The sequence below is a fragment of the Solanum stenotomum genome, chromosome 8 (assembly GCF_019186545.1).
Source record: "Solanum stenotomum isolate F172 chromosome 8, ASM1918654v1, whole genome shotgun sequence".
In the NCBI taxonomy this organism is placed as follows: Eukaryota; Viridiplantae; Streptophyta; class Magnoliopsida; order Solanales; family Solanaceae; genus Solanum; species Solanum stenotomum.
The window spans coordinates 11,788,219-11,812,593 of record NC_064289.1 but is presented as its reverse complement, the minus strand read 5'-3'; the positions used below and the strand labels follow the sequence as shown (position 1 = coordinate 11,812,593).

Below are 24,375 nucleotides of genomic sequence, written 5' to 3'. Positions count from 1 at the left end.
GTACAGACAGAACCAAAAGTACAGCATGGATGCCATCCTTAGCCAGATTGAAGCACTTAACAAGTTCTCTTACAACAAAATCAGGGCCACAGGAAAAATCAAACAATCCTACAATTTCCAGATTACCATTTACCACAATAAAACAAGATGCAGCAATCATATGTGCATTAATTTAGAACTAACAAGTTCAGAATGAATGTAATCCGATTCTATTATGGAGTATATAGTACAAAATCTCCCTAGAAACAAAGAAATTTGGCTTTACTTGTATACATACCAGGGGTATCAATGACCTTAAGTATGTTTCCGTCTTGTAATTGAGTAGTTTGAATGTAACACAAGAAGAGCAATGCATTGATTTGAAAGCCTTTGTTCCAAGAATGCTATTGCCTGTTGCACTTTTTCCATCACCTGTACGTCCAACCAAAAGTAGTGTCCGCTCTCCATTTAGAGAAATTTCACAATCATCACAGATCATCTTAGCTTGTTGAATCAAATTACCTACACGGCTACACCAAAACTACATGGCTGAATCGATCAGAGTAGTATAAAAAAAGAACAGCAGAGTCCTAAACAAGTTTAACTCAACCTTTTCTATAATTCGTGATCAGAAAACACATGAAGATCTTTCCATAAATTAAATAAAGGCTACTATAAATATGACAGTGAAATAGTAATAGTTAACGTATTGATTAAGATGACAAAAATATGATTAATTCTTACAGATTGAAAAAAAAAAAAACACATATCAGTCATCTTCATGAAGTCATGTTAAAAACAAACAGGGTATATTGAGGAAAAAATTACTGTACCTTTTTCTGGTAGATTGAATGACTGATGAGGATTAAAATTCCTATAAAGAAACGATGGCTGTGCCTTTTGTTGAAAGGACGATTGGACATTCTCTTTATCCAAGTGTGTAATACTAATCCCTGATAAATATGTAAGGGTATGTTTGTCATATAACAGAATCTTCCATGACTTCTCATTTTCCCAAAATTTTCACATACGATTTACGAAGACAACTTCCTGTCTGCCTAATAATTTGGATAACTGAAGAATCAAGCATGAACTACTCCAAATTTTAGGATTGAAAATCTATTCACTGACCCTGCGTGAAAAGCTAGGCGCAAGATGAAATATAATAAGTACTCCCTCTGTTACTAATTAAGTAATTAGGGATAACAAAAAAAAAATAAAAATGGACAAGTAATTTGGGACGGAGGGAGTAAGAATTTACATGCCTAAGATCATCTACCTACAGTGCGGCCCTTCCCCGGAGATGTTTAGTGCTTCGGCTACCCTTAAGATCATTCACCAAATCTGCCGGGAAGTTCACCGTTATCCTCCATAAACATTTCAGTCAGAGATTTGCCAACACAGATTCGCGGGAAATTCAGATTGGATAGGCAACATTTCCCAAGCTTTAAAATCAGATAATTTTAAAAAAATATCTTTGTATATGAAAGAATTTATTACTATTTTTTTTTAAAATATAGCAAATACTTTTGTCACTGAAAATAAATTTATTCTAATTTTAAAAAGTATATATGTATAATAGGTAGTCACCATGGGCATAGATATAGCGTCCAATAATCTTCGTCGAAAAATTACATTGGATATATATGTCCATTTGAATGAAAAGGCTCCAAGTTTGAACCCGAAATAGCATAATATTTTTTTATTTTATTTTGACAGCCGCACACCATTATTCTTGAACAGTCTTGATAAAATTTCTGACGCTGCCATTGATAGCCACAATAGTCTGAGTGTGTACTCGACTTTTCAGAACAAGATACAAGGGACAAGTTGGATAATACACTTTCTTAATTCACTTAAAGGAAATATCTAAAATGTTATTTCAGCTTACTTAGATACATTGAATTGAATTAGTTTATACGTTTTAACTATGTTTCAGCTTACTTAGATACATTGAATTAAATTAGTTTATACGTTTTAACTTGAAATTTTACTATTGAAAACCCCTATATATCAGCCAATCTACTACTACACTTCCATTGAAGAACTAGTTGACTGTTATGTTCTCTTGTTTGAGAACACTACATTTACTTGACATGATCTTCAAAAACAAGTTATGCAAGGAATTAATATTTATTGGAAAGATGCTATAAAGAGCACACTACAACTAATCAAGAATTATGCAACAATTATTTATGATAATAGAATATGAGTATTTATAACCAACACTCTATATATATATATATATATATGCTGCTAGAGGCTTTAGCGACTCTGGATGCAACAAAATAATTGTGGTTCAATTAGCTTTTGTGATTGAGTTAGACCTAAGTGTATTTACACAAGCCAAGTCCAGAAACACATAAGAAGGAACAGTTATATATTCAAAATTAATGACATATATTTTCAGTCAGCCCTTCAACTCATTTGTCACATGCTTAAAATCGTCAATTAAGGAATTAACCTCCAATGCCTGATCAAGAAGTTTCACAATATTAAAAAAAAAATGGGTGGAAGTACCAAAAACATCATCACTTAACTTCCTTAAAAAGTAGTAACAGAAAATTAAGAATAGAATCCATCCAAACTGTTAAAGAAATACCTTTAATTCCTTGGATAATTCAGTTCTATAAGGAACACCATCATTATTTTTTAAAACTCCATTCACAAGCGAAAGAAGATGTTTCAATTGATCAGCTTTCTTCTTTATACCTTTAGTCTTATTATCAAAGAGCACTAGTCTAGAATCACACTTCTCAATGGTTTCCTGTAATAAGAAGACTACTTCAGAACAATATTAACATTTGTGAGAAGCATAAGAGAAAATGTTTATCGAACTTACTAGTTACCATAGTCACAGCACTACAACAAAAATACCTTTTAGCAACAATAAATATGAATATAAACAAAGAATTAGTCAATTGTCATTTTAGCAGGATTCGCAAAAGAGAAACCAAACGAACCATCTTTGGACAGAAGAATGACAAAACTAAAATAGAAGAGATACATAGTATAATCTGTAAGCTTATTCCAAACTCCAAACAATAGAGTGCAAATATATCGGACAAAATGAACTCAACAAGTAATCTTTTATAAATAAACAGTCCGGGCAGCCATTGTCCAATAAGTACTCATCCAAAGACTGATCTTTAAGTACATCTCCACCAGTAAAGACAACAATCATGTAATCTTTAAACTTTTCACCAAAGAACTTCTCAAAGGTTAGGACAGCTGCTTGTTCTTCACTAGAAAATCGTGATTGCACAGACAAAACCAAAAGAACAGAATGGATCCCATCCTTGGCCAAATCCATGCATTTAACGATTTCCTTTCCAATAAAATCCTGTTCATCAGAAAAACCAAACAACCCTGCAAATTCAACAACCTCCACAATCAGTNTAAAATCTTTTGTGATGATTTTCAAATATTTATAAAATAACGTGATTGTAAAAAACACACATATTTATTATTAAAAAATAATAAAATTACTTTAAAAATAACTTGAAAGTATTTTGAATTTCGTAAAACTCATTAATTCAGAATTGTAACCATTCCTAATATTTAAAATATAAGATCTTTTTTGAGACGATTTTTGAATAATCATAAGATATACTAATTATATACATAATTATGTAAAACATATATATCATCTAAAAAATATGAGAAGTGACAAAACTATTTAAAAATCTTGCAAACTATACTATTGTTTTTGTTTTTTGGAAATTTTATAAAACTAATTATTTTAAATCGTTTGAAATTGAAGAAGCTCGAAAATTAATTTATATTGTGGAGGGTCAAAATTAGGTGTCAACACTGTTCATCAGAAAAACCAAACAACCCTGCAAATTCAACAACCTCCACAATCAGTAATCTCAAGAACAATTTAACAAAAAAGCATATGTTTTTACAAAAGATGAAAAGAAACAGGAAGCTGATGAATATGTTTCTAACATATAGATATAGATATTCATCAACAATGATATATATAGATATTTATAACCAACACTGTATATCAATGCCTAACAACTCTGGATATAATGACATTAACTCATGAATTGCCGCTAACCAAAAGGAAAATCTATTGCGACTAAATGTTTCTTTTGTTGCAATGGTATAATACAAAAGGATACAACTATTATGTACAAGTCAGGCAAATCCAGTAACAAAATTATATATACTATTAACATAATAAACAAGATTCTTTACGTAACAAATCTTAAAACACATAAACATAGAAATCTTAATCTTTCAATTAGTCAAGGAAAAAAGGAAGATAATTAATCAAATGTAGTTAGTACACAAAAATGCTAATGAAAAACATTATTATAGCTAATAAAGGAATTGGCTATACCAGGAGTATCAATCACTTCAATTTTTAGACCATCGTGTAGTCGAGTACTTGCAAGTTCACAAGTACTTATAACACCAGAGAAGCAATACTTGGAAGTGAACGCATTTCTTCCAAGAATGCTATTGCCTGTAGCACTTTTACCATTACCTGTCCGACCCAGCAGAACTAGCGTCCATTTTTCACGTCCACCCATTTTACCTAATTCAAATCAAATTACCTACAACAACAACACAGGGACAGATTAAGATGTAGATAAAGTAATACAACATTAATATCTAAACCTGTAAGTTTTACGTAGTTTCAACAAATTAAAGTCAAGTTCGGATCAACCAAAACGCAAAAGAATAGCAAAAAACAATTAGTAGAACATTATGATTTATGCTGACCTTGACTAAGAGGCTGTTCTTCGGAACACAGAGAGATTAAACAATGGAAACTTTGACCAAAGTAAGCTATTTTTAAAACCAATTCACCTAACTAATATGTTTTTTAAATTTTTTACAAAAGTAGTATAAACATACTTCATAGTAACGTTTTAGGTTATTTTTATTTTAAAAATTCAACGGACGAAAAGCTGACGGATCTGACGACGTTAAATGAATAAACGTTACTGTGAGTAACGTTTTAGGTGTAAAACGTTATTCACAATAACGTTTATTGAGAATCCAATCACATCCAATCCTGTAAATTCAGAATCAAATCCTGCAAATTTAAAATGTTACTCATAGTAACGTTTTACACCTAAAACGTTACTATGAGAAACGTTTTAGGTGTAAAACGTTACTATGAGTAACGTTTCTAAAGAATCCAATCACGGGCCTTCGACTCCTGCAAATTTAGAATCGAATCCTGCAAATTTAGCTATAAAACGTTACTCATAGTAACGTTTTACCTTAAAAACGTGACTGTTAGTTACAACACTATGTTAAAGTCATATTCCCCATTTTTCAAACTGACCACATGTGATTATAAAATAAATGTTGTTGTAAGGAATGTTTTGCATATTCCAACAATATTCATCAAAACTTTCACTNGTAACATTACAATGGGTTGTGCATTACATTAAATTTTGGACAAAGACTTAAAATATTAATTGCCAAACTACTCACACATATTTAGTTAGATTCTAAGTCTTTCTGTTGCACAAAAATGCTTATTTTGGGAGTTGGCAGACAAATGCTAATGACGTATAAAGCTTAATAGGCTATCGTTGGATCATAATAAGTCTCTTAGTACACAAATAAACAACTTATAATCAATTCAAACAAGCAAAAGAACAGAAGCTAATACTTACCATTGTTTCGTATGCCGTTGAATTTGGCACATAACCTTGTTGTTGTTGAGGACACAGAGTAGGATTACCAATAACAAGACGAGTAATGCGTCTAAACCAAAAAAGGTAGGGGTCGCCATATCGAAGTGGTTCACGATTGATTGGTGCTTCACAAATATATTGAAGTCGTTGGTTCCAAAAAGGCAACCATTGTGCATGCTCCAACTCCCAATTTGTATTTGGTCTTCCCCGACGGTCATGGTGAAAATGTGTCGAATCAAATAAAAATGGAGTTGGTATCATCTGTTTCAACCCAAATTGCCTCATAACTCAGTCAGGCAAGTGAACCTCGACGACATCCCAACAAAAAATTGGAGCTCTAACACGCCATATATCTCGTCCAATGCGACAATAGTCAGGAAGACTCTCAATTAACTCATCAAAATATGGTTCCCAAATAAACTACATGAAAAGAAAAAAATAAATTAGTTTAAACTACAATATACATGAAAATTAAAACAAAATTGATATTATATCGTACCTGATCCTCCGTCATGGAATCAAGTGCATCCCTAAACACTTTCAACACATGCTTAGTAGTGTCGGTCCAACTAAAACGTGCAAACCATCTAGTAGCATGTGGACCTTTAGGTAAATCAGCTGGAAAAATATTTCTGATGTCTCTTTGTGCTATTACATGTGGTCTAAGGACCGTAACTCTCTCCCATGCCCAAATCTAAACATAATCTATAATTTAAGTAATTGAACTACAAGAAATATTAATAAATAATTTATTTAGTTATTGAGCATACCTAAAGTAGTGGTAGAAATCCAGCTATCTCGTTTTGGTTACTTTGTGAGGACTTACAAAGAAAACGATAGAAGCACGCTAAGGTCGCACTACCCCAACTATAAGACCCAATTGCATTGACGTCCTCGAGCATGGGAATATACATAAGCTTTAAAAAACTACCAGATGTATCTGCCATCATCATACCAGCAATCATCCAAAACATGTAACACTTAGCCTTTTGATTAACCATATCTTGTGTTGCCATGTCCGTCAACTGTGGTTGCCTTAGCATATGCGCATTAAGTGCAGAGACCTTAAGGCTATTATGGTTGAAGTCTTGAGGACATGGAGTAAAACCTAATAATCTTTGGCAAATATTTTGCCAATCTCCTATAGTCCTAATCAACTCATTACCAAGTACAGGATGACCATTCACAGGTAAGCCATACAACACCTCTACATCTTGCAAGGTGATAGTTGCCTCACCCGTCCTAAAGTGAAATGTATGTGTCTCAGGACGCCATCTCTCGACTAGGGAAGTGATCAAACTACGATCAATCATAGGCCGATGAGACCTGTAAACACCGTACAATCCAGATAATTGAATCACTTCTAAGACTCGAGGAGGGATGGGATATTTCTTTACGAGGTCCCAAAATTTACCATCACACCTCCTCGTATTTAGAATCATATTAACACTTCCATCCCATATATCCCGTGATCTATGGGTAATTTGTTCCGTTAATACAGATGATTCAAGTGGACCGGGGTCTAGTTGGTATGCAATATTATCAGCCATAAAACTACCTATAAAATAAAAGAAACACATATGACATTAAAATTATTAAATAGACAAAATCATATAACATCCACTAAATCTTTTAAACTAGTATTAGCTAGTCACACCAATTATTCATCAAACATATACATGTTATTTGCTGCCAAAATGAAAAAAATTAAAACAAGCAGAAAAAAAAGTGTAAAGAAAGGGCAGAAAGATGGCAAAAAGAGTGTTTTTTGGCATTCTACTTTCATCTCCTCTCCCCCTTAAATATTCTTCAACCAAACCTTCTATTCCCCAATCTTTCCCTCCCTCTTACATCAAACCAAACTTAGTTGTAGTACACAAAATTGTTAGATAACTTGTTTTTCACTTTCTTTAGAAAATATAAAAGAAACAAGAAACTAGAAATTATTCATTACTGGTGCAAGTGTTTTACTGAAAAAGAATATTTTTCAATGTTCACTTTTAACATACATGAATCTTCTAAATAAAAACACGACATACAAGAATCGAAGTTATTTGATTGATTCTATTCAGAAGTATTCTACACAACAAAAACGATATAAAACGAGAAAATAGAAATTCTTAAATCCAAGCATTTCTTCTACTGCTTTATGAGTTAAAAACATACCGGAAAAATTATTATGCTCCAAGCTTTTCGTAAGGTTTATGGCAGTAAATTATTGTGAATCTTCCTTCTCTGTAGTTACTAGACGGTTGGTTGGAGGACTGCAATATGGAGAAATCATAAAATTTATAATTTAAGAGGGAGAAAACAGAGTAGCAGGTACATAAGGGTTGAAAATTTCTTGAATAGCAGTGCAAGGGGCTGAAGATTTCTTGAATAGAAGGTTTAGGGCTGGAAATTTCTCTAAATCGCTAATAAGAGTTTTGGTGAATGAATTTGAAATTGAAACTCACAATTGACATACAAATAAAAACGACACCGTGTATTTGAGAGATGTGGGCCTAGAGTACTTTTAAAACATAAAACGTTACTCAGAGTAACGTATTAGGCTAAAAACGTGACTATGAGTAACGTTTCTATACTTAACGCCGTCAACTACAGTATTCCACATAGTTGGTCCTGAAACGTTATTGAGAAATACGTTTATACTACTTTTGTAAAAAATTTAAAAAACATATTATTTTGGTGAATTGCTTTAAATAATGGATTAGTTTGGTAAAAATTTCCAGCAATTGTTGAAAAACAATAATTGTCAAAGGTGCAGCAAATGTTGAAAATACTTATAATTGAATAATGGGGATGGACCCCACAATCTCCTCCAGTAAAGACCACAATCATGTAATCACTAATTTTTCTCTCATAGAGGTCCAAAAAGCATTTCACGGAAGCTTGTTCTTCTCTTGAAAACCGAGTATGTACAGACAGAACCAAAAGTAGAGCATGGATGCCATCCTTAGCCAGATCAAAGCACTTAACAAGTTCTTTTATAACAAAATCAGGATCACGGGAAATATCAAACAGTCCTGCAATTTCCAGATTACACAATAAAACAAGATGCCGGACTCATATGTGCATTAATTAGAATTAGTAAGTTCAAAATGAACGCGATCCTACTCTATATAGTGCAGAAATCTCCCTAGAAACGAAGAAATTTGGCTATATACACACCAGGGGTATCAATGACGTTATGTATATTTCCGTCTTGTAATTGAGTAGTTTGAAGCTGGCTATCAGTTGTAACACAAGAAGAGCAGTGCATCGACTTGAAAGCCTTAGTTCCAAGAATGCTATTGCCTGTTGCACTTTTTCCATCACCTGTACGTCCAACCAGAAGTAGTGTGCGCTCTTCATTTATAGAAATTTGGCAATCATCACTGTTAATTGCGCGCACTTCCACCCATCTTATATATCTTGTTAAATCAAATTACCTACATCAAACAACATCGCTGAGTGAAGAATAATATATATATTGTCAGAGCCAGGACAAGTTTAACTCAACCTTTTTAATAATTCGTTATCAGAAAACACATGAAGATCTTTCCGTTGATAGATTAAATAAAGGCTACTTATAAATATGAAAGTGAAATAATAGTAAATGTTGACAAAATACGATCAGTTATTACATATTGTATGACTAAAAAAAGAACACATATCAGTAATCTTACTGAAATCATGTTAAAACAGAGTACATACTTCAAAAAGAAAACTAAAAGGAAAAAAATTACTACACCTTTTTTTTGGTAGATTGAGCAGCTGATCAGGATTAAAATTCTTAATAAATAAACGATTACTGTGCTTTTTGAGAAACGACGATTGGAGCCTTCTCTCTAATCCAAGTGCCTAATACTAATCCTTGATTAATAGAGTACTCTAGTTAAGAGTATGTTTGTCATTTAACACTACTTTCTTTGGCTCTCCATTTTCCCAAAAAATTGACTTACATTTACGAACACAACTTTCTGTCTGCCTTACGTGTAATTACAACTTATAATAAATCTGCTTTAGGGCTGATGCATGATGATGGTTTAACGTAATAATGGATCAGTACTCCCTCTTACTACTGATGTAACAAAAAAGACGTTTAATTTCCTTTTTATTACTCCCTCCATTCAATAACAGTTGTCCATTATATTATTTTGGGATGTCTAACAATACTTGTCTACTTTATGAAATCAATAAATAATTTCAGTTAGTTCATAATTTACCCTTATCATTAATTATTATCATTTCCTTATTATATTTTTCAAGACATTATATTTATTTTATTCAAATAGTGATATAGTTAAATAATCATTCTATTTAAATTTTTTTTAAGAAGTGTGCAAAATCAATAATAGACAAATATTGTTAGACAAAAGGAGTATTACTTATCACATAAAAATCATCTAACTAATGGCTAGTTAACTAAAACATCCCTCTCTTTATTTTCTGGCACATATGAAAAGCTAGGTGCAAGATGAAATATGAACAAGTAAGAATTTACATCCTAAGATCATCCATCTAAGGGTGCGGCCCTTCTCCTTAATCCACTTAGTGTACCGAGTTGTCCTTAAGATCATCCACCAAATCCGTCATGAGTACCATATATATATATATATATATTATCCTCCATAAACATTTCAGTCAAGTTAGGATCAATACTCCTTGGAATACTTTGATACTACAAGCTGGAAATGTTATTCTTCAGATGAAGATTATGGCCAAGGAAGTTTGGGACCTTTAGAAGCCATTGTCAAAGTGATCAATATTTATTGATCAATCTAGTTGAAATATATAAAATTTTATATACTCGTGCATTATGTATATACATTTAAATATATCATAGTCAAATATAAATGATCTATATATTTACTGGCTATTTGTAAATTAGATCATGTTGGATTGTAATTATACCATAGTTTTAAAAAAAAAGGAAAAAAAAAAAATAATTCCAATTGAGATTATACCAAAAATGGCAAAATCAGATATCCCATTAGGTGTCCCTTAAGTGGGTTACGTGGAGTAGAATTTAAGCTCCTAAAATTAGGTTCAAATTGTGACTTTGTGGCTCCTAAATTGTCGTAAAAAATGAGCATCTTCAACAAGATTAAAAGTCAAAACATTTTTTAAAGATCAATAAGTAAAAAACTCCCACATACACTCCCCTAGTCCTATATATGTCAATTATAAAATTTTCATTTTTTGCACCGAATCAGTTAATTTTTATCACTTAATTGGTATTTAATCATATATATTTATCATTTCAATTATAATAACTTGATATAACTTGATGCAACTTATTAGTACATTCAAACCTTATTACATTGACGATGTGTGTCTAGAAATTTATAATTGCTATGGCGAGATGCGATTATATAAACACTAACATTTAATCTTTAAATCTTATTATTAATTCATTATGAACAAAAGTACACAAAAAATTAATTTAATGATTTTGTGTATCAAGAAAAAGAATTGTATTTATTAATCAATTTAATAAAAAACAACAACAATATGAATGTACAAAAAATGCAAACACCAGTAGCATTTCTTCAAGTTACGATTTTTTTAGACATTCATACTTAATATTTATCTATATATATCCATTAATAATTATTATTAAAAGTATTTTAACATTTTATTTTATACATAATATATATAATATAATATATTTCTTATAAAATCTTATCATATGTGTCTGATTCACAAAGAGTGTATTTCTATAATGTATACCAATACTATCAAAAATAAAACTAACTTGTAAAAATTACTTTGGGAGAAAATCAGATCGTATTATAATGAACTATTAATTGTTATAACAAGCTTTAACTTTATATAATCCTAATATTCCTATCAACTCACGTGGATAGCGCATGCATAAGTTTTCAAATCCCGCTTGGGTTTACGGTTTACCCAAAAATATTTCAAAAAAGGGGCTTCTAAAAACTAATTGAATCAATTGGAGCTCTGGAAAATATCAAAATCTTCAAAGAAAGGCCAATTCCGTTTCTCTTCTCCTTATCGTGAACACTTTCGCCGGTTGATTTCATCGATCGTCGTTCAATTATCATCACCTGTAAATGGAGATGAGAATAGAATCGGCAACTCCAAAGTCCGATCACGTCGCCGGAATGGGTTTGTACATTCCGGTGAATGATTCGAATAATGCGACTGCGTCGTTTATCCCTAGACGCCTTCGCCGACGCCTTCTTGAAACCAAAACTCCTTCCATTATTACCGCCCAAGATATTGAAACCAAGCTGAAGGACGCCGAATTACGTCGTCAGGTAGTTATAATTTTCCTGTTCGTTCTCTTTTGTTCCTATTATATATTGCAAATATGTGATCCTTTTTGCTAGGATAGGGAATTTTTAGGTTAATTTGACTTCTGTATTCATAATTAGTGGTAGTAGAATGAAAATTATTATAGAAATGGTTGAGAAAATGAATTTGCATTCTTGACTATTTATTAATGAATTGGTATCAATTAAGCAAAGTTCTGGGTATGGCATACGGGAAGCAAAGTATTACTCAAGGCTATAGGTCTTTTAGTGATATGCCATTGGGAAAGATCAAAGTGCTACTCCAGGCTATAGGTCTTTACAGTGGCAGATACCCAACAAGAATGAAACTTGTTTTAGTAGTTTATTCAAATTGAAGAATGTTAAATAAAAACTAACTAGTATTATGTAGTCGAACAGTGTAGCTTCAACTGGGATTTCTAATTATATATATATATTATATTGTTTGAATAATTTTGTCTAGTCCAGATGTTTAGTAGAGGTTTTGTCTATTGCAGATATGCTAAGAGAATTGATACTTAATATCAGTAAAACTCTATTCTGTATCTACCAAGGATATTTGATTATCGAAGAAAGTCTAGTACACTTGGAAATTTAGGAATGGTAGTGAGGCTAATGACTTCTGCTTAGGACTCTTTAATGGAATGAAGGAATTTGTTTTTCTTATTATTCTTGGTACAAAACAACAAATGTATCAACTGCCATAGGGAGGTTTTTAGGAAAATATCAACCATCAGTAGTTTATTAGATTCCCAAATTCATCCTGAATTTTTATAAACTTGAAACTCTAAACCACACACATTCATGCATTGACTAATAAGGTAGAAATTTTGTGTGAAGTAAATAGAAAGAAAAGAAATAGATACGAAGGTAAGGTAAAGAAAAAGGAAGAAAGAAATAGGATTGGTAGACCTGATGACTTTAAAAGGTCATATGAGTTCCTTGTTAAGGTGACTTAAAATCTTATGTTAAATCATCTATTTTTTCATTAAAAAAAGAAACTCATTTACTATGTTAAAGTCGATTCTAGCAGTACAACTTGCACAATATTGCTTTAGGTGATACCCTTCGGGGTGGCCCAATGGTTTGAGCTTGGGACTTCCATGTTGGAGGTTTCAAGTTCGAAACCCCTTGCCAGCGAAAGCAAGGGGTTTGCCTTCTGGGTCGAGCTCGTCGCACCAGGCTTGCCTAGTGCGGGTTACCTCTCATATGTGATTTGTGAGCTATTGCATATGAGCGGGGTTTTACCCTGTGGGCACCCAAAGGATAGCGGCACCCAAAGGATAGCGACTGCGGGTTTCCCTTGTCATCAAAAAAAATATTGCTTTAGGTGATGTTAAGTATCTAACATTTTTTATTATGTTTTTCCAGAGCAAGTTCAAATGAGATGCAAAACAGATGTTTTCTTCCGCCAATGCATGATAATCAGAGCTTTAAATTCGAATTTATGGTTTCTTTTATTTAATTCACCTCATTTTAATTGTTTAGTTGACAACTAGGTTAAAAATGAAAAACTTGTTCATGATGGCATTTTAGAAGAATATGTGGGGCTCATATTTAGTATTGTTCAGAAATTTGTCAACTTGCCTAGCTCTTGAACAATACAAGATATAGAATGATATTACCACAAAGAATTTGAACCTAAAAATATAGTCCGATGTAATATTTGAAATAGTGTGCTTTTCAATTTACTTGATTCACTTTCTTAAAAATAATGGTTTACTTGAATCAGCCAAGTATTTGCTTAACATGGAGAACAATCCAATTTTTTTCAGAACTTGTAGTTGAGTATTATGCTAAGGCATTTTTTAACTTGAAATAAGTTGCCTGGCTGCTTTGATGGTTTAGAGTATAAATGAATACTACTCCAGGAATTTATCAATATGTTATTATGCGTGATGTGGTAACTCTATGTTGAGTTGTTGACCAAACATTAATAAAATGCAGCAATTTTATGAGTTATTGTCGAGCAAGGCACGGCCGAAATTGAGATCGTCGACATGCTCATTGTCGCAGGATGGGGAGCTTAGAAAGCAACTAGAAGCCAAGCTTCTTGCTGCTGAAAAGAAGAGGTAAACTGTTCGGGCTTCTCTATATTTGTCAATCTTCTTCATCACACATAAGTATTTGGACAATAGTGTTATACTTTTTTTTATTGGTAAAAGAGTGTCATAACTCATACGTGCATCATGTTAAGAGCTGAGCTGTGATGATTTAAGAAATTAAGCCTTTAATGTTGCATGTATGACTTATGGTTTCCTTTCCCTTAACTAATGGTTTCCTTTTGTTTTCCAGTTGGGAAGGGCTGGAGTGAGTGTTGCTCATTTCTAGTCTGTATAAATTCATCATTCTTGAGTTTTTTCTTTTGACAAATTTTCTTTAACATAGTAAATGAGTTACTAGGTTTTTGTTTTGCACAGTAAATGTGTAAATGAGTAAACAGGAAAAAGTACAATTGTCTACCCAACAACTCATTTACTATGTTAAGGTGGTGGCAATTGGTTCGATCATTTGTATTAATTGTAACCCACATGACAGTGGATTTTTGTGTGGAAGAGAATAAAGGATAAGGTTGAGAAGTGCGAACTTGGCAAAATGTGAGAACTGTAACGAACGTAATTAACTTTGGGTAGGGGTAAGATTTCAATGCGAAATGACAAGTCGAAGCCCAACCTGTTGTTTTACTGGTAGCCCCAGTCTAATTATTGTACATACAACTTTTTATAGGCCTCAAATTCACTTATGGTTGCTATTGGCTCTGTACTTGTTAAACAGGTTGAGCATCCTTGCGAAAGTTCAGAAGCGCTTGGCAAGATTAGATGAGCTTAGACAAGCAGCTAAAAATGCTGTGGAAATGCGTTTTGAGAAAGAACGTGATGAGCTGGGCAATAAGGTTGAGTCACGAGCTCAGCGGGCAGAATTGAACCGGAGGGTTCTTCTTAAATGTAGGCAACGGAAGGCTGAAAAAAGGGAACGAATTTCACAGTTGCTAACAAGGAGGGTAATGCAAGAGAGCAAATACAGGGAGTGTGTCCGGGCTGCTATTCATCGGAAGCGGGCTGCTGCTGAAAAGAAGCGACTGGGATTTCTGGAAGCAGAGAGATCAAAGGCACGTGCAAGAATATTACAAGTTAAGCAGATAGCAAACTCTGTATATAGTCAACGGGAGATTGAGAGGATAAGACTAAAAGATCAACTGGAGAATCGTCTCCAAAAGGTATGTGTTAATCTCATTGAACACAAAAGGTTACTATGTATTCTATTAAGGAACTCAACATGAATAGGAGGCCAAACAGGGGAAAAAACTTACTGAGGGAATTTATAATTGATACAAAGACTTAAAGAAGCACTCTGCAAATTTATTTTTTTGAAACTAGTAACTTTTTGTATTCCTCAGCATTAAGGGCTATGCTGGCCACCTCCAAAAATATATTATAGAAAAAGACTTATAAAGATCCTATAAAATCCACTGATTCGATCTCCTCCTTTATATCTTGTTCTTTTCACCAAAAACCTAGTACAGTGATAACTTTCCACTTAATCTTTTGTATAGACTATAGCACATTCCTTCGCTTCAAAAATTTTTTGATTGCTTTTTTATCCAGACGTTCCACCAAATACATGCTGGGACTGTTTTCCACCACCTCTTCTGACTCTTGTTTCCTCCCCTTCTGATCCAATAGCTTAGTAAGTCTGCTGTGTGTTCTGGCATGGCCTAGTTAACATTGGCTTTATTGGTAAATAAATCCCAGACTTGTGCTGTTACACTACAATGAAGGAACAGATGCTTGTTGGACTCCAAAGCTTCTTTGCACAAAAAACACCTTGATGCAATGTTGATACCCCTCTTCTGCATAGCCTCATGAGTCAAGTAGGCTCTTCTGGCTACCAACCAAGTGAAGCATTTCACTTTGGTTGGGGCCACACTCTTCTAGCTTTTTTTCCAAGGACCTGCACTTCCAAGTAATCCCCAGTTGTAAATTCTGTTTACAGATGTGATGTCCCCACACTAATCTGTCTGATTCCAGATTAGTGCCATGGAATCGCCCTATCAGTTTCAGAAGCTCTCTGCACTTTTTTTTCATTCTAACATCAGAGGCAATAGAGCTCAAGCTGTTGAACATCCTTGGGTATAATGGTGATTGAAAATCACATTAAAAATCAAAAAGAGCATTTGACGTAGTTTGACATGCTATATGAGAGCATCTAGTACTACATCAAATGTCTATATCTATTCATGTTCTCTGATCAAAGGCTTGGTCCTGATAAAGGTGATCATTGGAGTATTTTTCATTAGTTTTTGTGCTAAACCAATTTTTGCCCTTTCAAAAAGTCTATCCTGTATAACTACACTTATTTGTCATGTAAACATCATACAGGAACAAAGCGTCATATTGGTGTCTAGTAGTGTGACTCTGGTATCCACATTCAATTAAGGGAAAAGAGTCAAATTTACCCTTCTACTTTCCTATATTGTCTGCATTTAACTTCTGTTATACTATAGGGGCAAATTTACCCTGCTGTTAGCAAAGTTTTCAAAATTATCCCAGTCCTAACAAAATTACCAAATACCAAATCCGTATTATCTAAGAAATGATTACAAATTCTCACATATTCCAAGTTTTAGAAGGATCACAAAATTTGATGGGGAAATTCTAATTTTTGAAACGTGTTTCCCTCTTCTGTTAATTATATTTGAAAAAAAAAAGAAGAAAAGTTTCAAAATGTATAAGAGAAATGAAAACTTATTCTGAAAAGAGGTGAATCTTGGATGATTTATACCTTTTTTGGTGGGTCAAATTAGAGGACTAATCAATAAGACAAGACTTTGTCTAACTATTGGAGTTAACCACTGAGATCCACTATTTTTTGACAGCTGAATCCTGTTTCTTAAGAGATGCTGATATGAGGGACCTTTTTTAAATTTTTATGTAGTGTATATATAGAGAGTTTAATTTCTATACATTTTTTGGTAATTTTTATACATTGATTGACAATATAAAAAGAACTTCATTATTAGGTTACTAAATATCCTTTTATAGGTAACTTTCTATAATTAACATAGATATGTAACCTAAAAACACGATTAATTAAATTACTTGTTGCGACATGTAAAATAACATGAATAGATTAAGTGGGTGTTTGGATTGACTTATTTTAGTGACTTTTGGTTTTTAAGCTATTTTTGGAAAGTGTTTTTAAGCACTTTTTAAAGCTGAAAAAGGACAAAAAAAGTCAAAAATCAAAAGTTGGGTGTTCCCAACTTATGACTTTTAACTTATAATCCACTTAAAAAGAACCAATCCAAACACCCCCTAATTGTCTTTTATATTACAAGTGTATATTAAATGAATCAAATCAAATGAATCAAATCAATTTTTGTGTTCTTGGAATCAATTATTGCCCATGAGAAACTCCATTAAAATATGGTTTAGCAATTAGTTAGTGAATTTGCAGCCACTTTTTGAACTTGCAGATATAAATAAGTGTGTTAAAAAAAAATCTGAATCTGAAAATTGGGGATTTCTGTTAGGGCTGGAGGTAATTTTGATAACTTTGCTAACCACAGAGGTAAGTTTGTCCCGATAGTATAACGGAGGTTAAATGTAGACAAAATTTTAAAGTAGAGGGGTAAATTTGACCTTTTCCCCTTCAATTAAGGCATTAAATAAAGTAAGATATCACAGAGTTAACATGAAACATGTGCCTGAATGCTGTCTGATTGGTGTTGATGTTAAACATGTTTGACCCAATAGATTTTGCCTGTGTTAGCTGGTTGTTGGATTCATAATGGATTTATAATTTTTCTTGTATGAAGTAAGTGCAAGCTATCATTGCTATACCAATGTCTAATATTGTTGTAATCATTAGGCAAAGAGGCTCAGAGCAGAGTATTTAAAGCAGAGGCGAAGTCTGCTAAGTTCACGTCGTTCTTGTTCAGACATAATTGCGTGGGGGGAGTTTTTGTCTATTAACGTAGCAAGGTAAATTTGTAGCTATGAACTTTCTTTATGTTTGCATTCATTATTTTAGATGTTTCTTCCTGTGGATAATTAATGTTGATATCAATTTAAAACTAAAGTAGGCTTTTGTCATTTTTACTTTATTAATCAAGAAGGAAGTCAGTGAACTGAATGGAAAGTCAAGTTCCAGATTCCTTCAGCAAACATGTTTAAAAGTAGGTTGTAGGGCATTTCAAGAACTTCATTGCTGCAACTCTCTAGGTTCATTTAGGCAAAAGAAATTAAGTATCTCAGTTTATTAGGCTTCCATAATGTGATTTGGGGCTGTCTATGTTGTGCTGAACTTCAATATAATTTCATGTGAGCTCTTCAGAAAGTTCATAATTCTTGCACCCATGGTCAATGAAGTGAGTGAAACCCATGGGTCACAAGGGGTTACATTCCAGCTGAGACAACTTTAGGTAATTTTCTCCCATATGTCTATCTTTTGATTGGCAGACTCTGTATCTATGTTGGTGGGAGGTGTACCCCATGGAAAAGTTAAATAGTCAAAATGCAGGCAAGCTGACCCGACACTACTGTGTCAAAAAAAAAAGGACTTACAATTATTGCATGACATATATTATCATATTACATCCCTTCCCCTTTTAGCACTTCTTTTCTCGTGACACTGAGGGGTTAGGTTGAGGTTTTGCATTATAAAGATCAAAGAGATCTTATAGGTACTCAAAAATGTAGTTGATTTTAAACACTAGGTGATTTACTGGTACCTGCACTGGTGTGATTTAGCAGGTATCACGTGAAATAAATTGAGGTACGTGCAAGTTGGCTCAAACACAAAGGTTATTAAAAAAAATTATGTAGTTGATTCTACATTATCAGAGGGATGTTGCAATCAAACCCATTCTTGGACTGAAATTTGTACCATGCATTAAAGATTAAGCAAATGGCAAACAACTGCTCACCCTTAATTATATCCCCTTCCAAGAGACGTTAAACTTTTGAAGCATATCCTAGGAGTTGAGTATTGCATTATGGTTAAAATACATAACAATTTTTGCTACTCTTTTTCTTTGAGAAATAAGTATCTTTTCATTTTTAAGTAAAGAAATATATGTCACAATCTTAAATTGAAAGAAAAAGAAAAGAAGAAAGAAATATACATTACAATTTGTTTGTTCCCTCTGTTCTGATGTGCTGACTACCGCTATGAGGTGGTGTCGTTTTTTGTATTTGGACGTTCTTGTATGTAAAAATGAACTCAATAGTTTATCTAATATTATGTACAGATAACGTGCTATTTATTGGCTTCCTCTGTAGCATGGGTCATGCATTGTGGTTGTCCTCTTCTATCCTCATTGTAGCGTATTGCTATCATTATTTCCAGGTGCTGGAGGCGGTTCATCCAACTAAGACGAACAACTTTTTCATTGGCTAAAGCATATATGACCCTAGATATTAACAAAAAATCTGTTGAAGGAATGCCTTTTGAGCAACTTGCAGTGAAGATGGGGTCAAGTGCGACCATCCAAAATGCAAAAACATTACTCGATCGACTAGAGTACCGCATTAGTATCAGACATGAGCTTCTTGGTCCAAGAGATGTACTTTGTTTCGAAAATATTAATCATCTTCTTGAGTGTGCCGCTTCCTCAGTCCCAGCTAGGGGGGAAGTGGCAGCTCCAGTCAAGTTATCAAGGTACCCAGTCAGAGTAGTTCTCTGTGCATATATGATTCTAGGACATCCAGGTTCAGTTTTCACTGCAAAGGGGCAGTCTGAATTTGCTCTTGCTGAATCTGCTGGAACCTTTGTTAAAGAGTTCGAATTGCTGCTTAAAATTATTGTAGGAGGTCCCATTATATCTACAGAAGAGGAGAGCCCAGTGAGGCTGGCTTTCAGTTCTCAGCTCAAAGCTTTTGATAAAGCATGGTGCTCTTATCTGTTTCACTTTGTGATGTGGAAAGTTAAGGATGTCAAGTTGCTAGAAGAGGATTTGATCAGTACTGCTTGTCAACTGGAGCTCTCTCTGATGCAGACTTGCAAGCAGGTTATGGGAGATTACGATGATCTGACTGCCGAATTCAGTTCTTTCCAGAGGCAGGTGTGGGTTTGCAAGACACGAGTTCTTGAAATTTGCATTTGATGACTCCCACTGCCTTTTCTCGTGGCTGAATATCCATCTTTTCATTTCGTTGTCCTACAATAATATCCACCTTTTTACAAGTCGAGATTTCAATGTCTTATCAGCAGTTTATGACATTCTGTTTATTATATATCACCAATAGTCTAAACTTCATCTTTATCAATGTGTATATATATATCCTGTAGTCTAGTTTCAAGTTACTTCATAGCTGCCTTTTAGGTTTTCAGCCTCAGAAAAAAAAAAGAATATCAAGTTCTGGCCTCTAAATTTTTCCACGTGTCTATATCAATTATTGTTTTTCTTGATAAGCATTCTCTATATCATGTCTCTATTTTCAAATTTTCATTTTATTGATTTTGTCTGGAGAAAATGGGACACTGAATTGGAGATAGAATACATTTTTACTGGCTTAATTCCTTGAAGCTAACTTACTGTTACAGGTGATTGAAAATCAGAAACTTATTTGGGCAAAGGTCAAGCAGCTGAGTGGTAATGCTGGACTTGAACGTCTGGAACATGCTCTTTCTGAGCTGCGGTCTAGGTTTATTGACTCCATGGAGACTGGTTCTCCGAGTTCAGCTGGTTCATCTGATAACTCTGAAATCAAGAATTCGGAGGAGTTCAATGAAAATGAAAGGTGTTGTGGTACACAGGGTATTGCTTGGCCCGTGTCTGTGGAAGATGATTCATACTTGTGCGATAAACGTGGCTCTGGAACTCCTCAAAAAAACATATCTACTGGTTTATTACGTGCGACTGAGAATGAAGTGCTTTTGAATGAAATTATTCACAAGGGTTGTGGCTTGGAGATCGTTAGTGAAGAAAAAGAGAGTGCTAAGGTAAATAACTTGGCTTTACTTAATGGATAGTTGTTTCCTCTCTATATAAACTGAGAGAGATTACCTACAATATCTTGATCTGTCATTATAGGCTAGAGTGAAAGAGAGAATGGAAGAGGCTTTCTGGGATGGTGTTATGCAATCCTTGAATCAGGATAACCCTGATTTCAGTTGGGTTCTCAAACCTATGAAGGAAGTACAAAATGAACTGTGTGAGATGTCTCCTCCAAGTTGGAGACAGGAGATAGTCGAAACCGTTGATATTAATATCCTATCACAGGTACTAAATTTGCTGGTACAATTGGATATCTCCACACTAGTAGTTTGTTAATGCTGCTTGCTGTCTGACTTGCTTTAGGTTTCTTGTTTTGTCATTTTATCAGGTTCTAAACTCAGGGACATTGGACATGGATTATTTTGGAAGGATTTTGGAATTTGCTTTGGTTACTTTGAGGAAACTCTCAGTACCTTTGGTTGAAGATGAATTGAATACTAATCACCAGAAATTCCTGAAAGAACTAGGGGAAAATACTCAGGACAGAGAAAACAGCTCTGCATTGTTTGCTTCTTTGGTTATCAAGGGTTTGCAATTTGTTCTAAGGCAGATTAAGGTGAGTGTTGAATATTGTTAACTATGGTACTCATATCTAGACTTTTTTAATCATACCATATTTAAGCATTCTACACTATCCAAATATACCATAATTAACAAATATTTACTATTTTCTCGTCTGAATTCTTTTTTGGACGGGAAGGAAAAAGTAAAAGGAAGAGACAAACATGGTAGTTTAGAGGGAATGGAGCTTGTTGAAGTATAGGGAAAGAGAAGGAAATACAGCAAAAATCTTTGCCAAAGTATTTCGATGCTAACCCAAGCAGTAGGTCGTAAGGCAAAGTATTTAGTTCCTATTTATTGCTTCACCAGTTCTATGCCAGCTCTTGACACATTTAGCTCTTGTAAGACATTATCATAAAGTGCTAATAATATGGCATAACTTTTTCTGACTGAGCCTCCTTGAATAAATGCAAGTCGAACACTGAGCTTATTTGTCTTGAATGAATACTGGTACTTTCAACGAGGAAAAAGAAGAACCAGAAATCGTAATAGTGGTCTTCTCTGTGCTGTTTAGCTTGTCCGCGCGCATGTATTTTAATTTGATAATTCCTTATATTTTCCTCCAGAAACTCAAAGGTGAAATAAGCAAAACACGCATCAAATTGTTGGAACCATTAATCAAGGGACCTGCTGGTTTTGAATACCTTAGAAGTTCTTTTTCCAACCGCTATGGTCCTCCTACTGAGGCTCCAATCTCTCTACCATTAGTGAAGCAATGGCTATCTTCTGTCATGTTAGTGGCTGGGCAAGAGTGGGATGACCACCTGAATTCATTATCATCTCTGAGGTTGAGCAGTGGGGCACATTCCTTGGAGAAAGCTCCAATCACACTTAGAGCTGGAGGTAGCTCTCTAAGGATATCAGATCCTCCAACCCTGAAGACTAATGGTTAGTTACTTCAGTACCTTCTTTTTTTTCAACTGTTGTCTGTGATTATGTGGAAATACCTATAAGCAACATAAGCATTACTCAGTTTTTTTATCACATCTGTAAATCTTTTGTTTCAGAAGCCGAACAACCAGAATGCAAGGGAGAGAAGGTTGATCTGTTTTTAAGGCTCGGTTTGTTGCAACTTGTCTGTGAAATTGAGGGGTTGACAGTGGAAACACTACCGGAGACTTTGAAATTGAATTTCTCCAGATTGAGAGCTGTCCAGGCTTTCCTCCAGAAAATCATTGTAATCTGTACTAGGTGCTGTTACTTTTCTTGCCTTTCTTCCAGCTCCTTTCTCATGTCTGCATATTTTGATGATGTGCAGTACACAGTTTAATTATTTACGATGATCCTCTTTTTTGTTCAGAAATTTAATTTCTATGTTCTCATTGTGAGGGGTATGGAATGACTTGTAAGTTGCATTTCAGATGGGCTGTTGGTCTCATCTAAAGCAAAAATGCCTTTTTAATTTGTCAGTTTAGATCCTATTTCTGGTCAAAGGAAACTGTCTTTGGTAATGATAATTCACAATGGTTTCCTATTAGCTACGGATGTAACATTTAATGCTAATTTTGGGCATGCTTAGGGAAATGGATGGATTTTGCCTAGTTACATCCTATAAATTGTAATTGTGGGGTCAGTCATGAAAATTTGTAGGTGGCTACAAATTTAAGGCAGCATGCTTTATTCTTATGTGTATCAAATCGTGTGTTAGGCAAGTATATATAGTCGCGAAGTTGTGGATACTTACAACTGGGTGAGATGTGAGTTTAACATATACTGAGGGAAGTCTGGATAGAATATCCTGGTCATCATAATAGAAGATTCTTCAATTCCTCAAGGGGTCCATTGTGAGCAGGATATTCCCTGTAGGGTTAGAAAGTGCTGACTTGCAATTTTCCATCTTAAAATTTGTTACTAGTTTCAATTTACTTGCTATCCACGACTTTTTGTTTTCAACTGGAAGATTTGATTTGTTGAATCCCTTTGAGGTTTTGCTTTGTGTTGTTGTACTTTGGGTTATTGCCGGGGTTGGGAAAAAGGACATGATATAGTGGAGGAGGACCTCTTTGCTTGCTAATTTTTTTTTTTTTGTGGGTGTGTTTTGCAGCATATTGGTTTTGCGGCAGACTCTTCTTGCTGAATGCCTGGTTACCAACCCCTCAGAGATAGAAGATATATCATCAAAATCTATTACAAAGCTGTTTAAGCTTCTGGATAACATGGAGGATGCTGGTATTATTGAAGTTGTTGATACACTGAGCCTTTGCCTAGAAGGTGATGAGCCAAAGAAGCTTCAAGCAAGGAAGGAGATCATGGCGAACGTGTTGGCAAAGAGCTTGCGAGCAGGGGATGCCATTTTCACTCGAGTTTCGCGCACTGTTTTTTTGGCAGCAAAAGCAATTTTACTTTGCGGAAGCGGAGCTGAGGGTAGGCGATTGGCGGAGAACAGCCTGAAACGTGTCGGTGCAAGTCTACTCACTGGAAAGCTGGTTGAGGCTATGGAAGATCTGTTGGTTGTGGCAACTGTGTCAGCCAGAGTTCATGGTTCATGGTATCTAGAGGTACTTAAAAATATGAGAGCTTTGTAGCATACGCTTGTTCAAGAAATTGTCAGCTTGCGTTCATACGTGTTTGTATAGGACGGGAAAGTTGATGTTACTGTATGCAATGTAATGTATTATGAAGGGATAATACATATATTGGACCTTAAACTTGGCTTCAAATTTTAATTTTGACCTTCAACTTTCATAGTGCACAAACAGACACTTTAACTATCCAACCTTTTAATAAATAAACACGCGTGTCTTACCTGGCAAAACGCGTGATGTGCATGTATTTTGCACGAGTAGGAGTAATTTTTTAGGCCTACAACAGTAAAAAAAAATGCTGAAATGACAACTCTACCCTTAATTAATTTTTTTTTTTTTTAGTTCTAAAATGGACGTGT

The 24,375-nt window shown here is 34.2% G+C and overlaps 2 protein-coding genes across 4 annotated transcripts in view; one reads left to right on the top strand and one right to left on the bottom strand.

The window, feature by feature from the left end:
- The window catches only part of LOC125873488 (immune-associated nucleotide-binding protein 9-like), a 33,382-nt gene extending 23,814 nt beyond the window's left edge, over positions 1–9,568 (bottom strand). The window contains exons 1-3 of the mRNA XM_049554417.1: positions 9,552–9,568; positions 8,817–9,058; positions 3,082–3,348 (exon numbers count right to left, since the gene is read on the bottom strand). Of these exons, the coding sequence (XP_049410374.1) occupies positions 3,082–3,348; positions 8,817–9,058; positions 9,552–9,568 (526 nt within the window). The remainder of the gene's footprint in view (positions 1–3,081; positions 3,349–8,816; positions 9,059–9,551) is intronic.
- Positions 9,569–11,580: 2,012 nt separating this feature from the next.
- On the top strand, positions 11,581–24,106 carry LOC125872532 (uncharacterized). Of its 3 annotated transcripts, none has more exons than XM_049553263.1 (11): positions 11,581–11,914; positions 13,946–14,001; positions 14,705–15,146; positions 17,801–17,913; positions 19,280–19,994; positions 20,477–20,875; positions 20,967–21,155; positions 21,259–21,486; positions 22,058–22,379; positions 22,499–22,682; positions 23,536–24,106. In XM_049553263.1, exons 1-11 carry the CDS (start codon positions 11,708–11,710, stop codon positions 24,014–24,016), a joined length of 3,336 nt encoding a protein of 1,111 aa, XP_049409220.1. In that variant the 5' UTR covers positions 11,581–11,707; the 3' UTR covers positions 24,017–24,106. The 3 variants fall into 3 exon arrangements, with proteins under 3 accessions (XP_049409220.1, XP_049409219.1, XP_049409218.1); XM_049553262.1 differs by having other exon boundaries at positions 13,877–14,001; positions 22,502–22,682; XM_049553261.1 differs by having other exon boundaries at positions 11,582–11,914; positions 13,877–14,001.
- The last annotated feature ends 269 nt before the right edge of the window (positions 24,107–24,375 follow it).

Excerpts from the sequence above, each read along its gene's own strand:
- LOC125872532 (XM_049553261.1), top strand. The coding sequence starts at position 11,708 with ATGGAGATGAGAATAGAATCGGCAACTCCAAAGTCCGATCACGTCGCC. Across the intron at positions 14,002-14,704 it reads CTTGCTGCTGAAAAGAAGAG|GTTGAGCATCCTTGCGAAAG; the intron begins GTAAACTGTTCG and ends CTTGTTAAACAG. Across the intron at positions 15,147-17,800 it reads TGGAGAATCGTCTCCAAAAG|GCAAAGAGGCTCAGAGCAGA; the intron begins GTATGTGTTAAT and ends TGTAATCATTAG.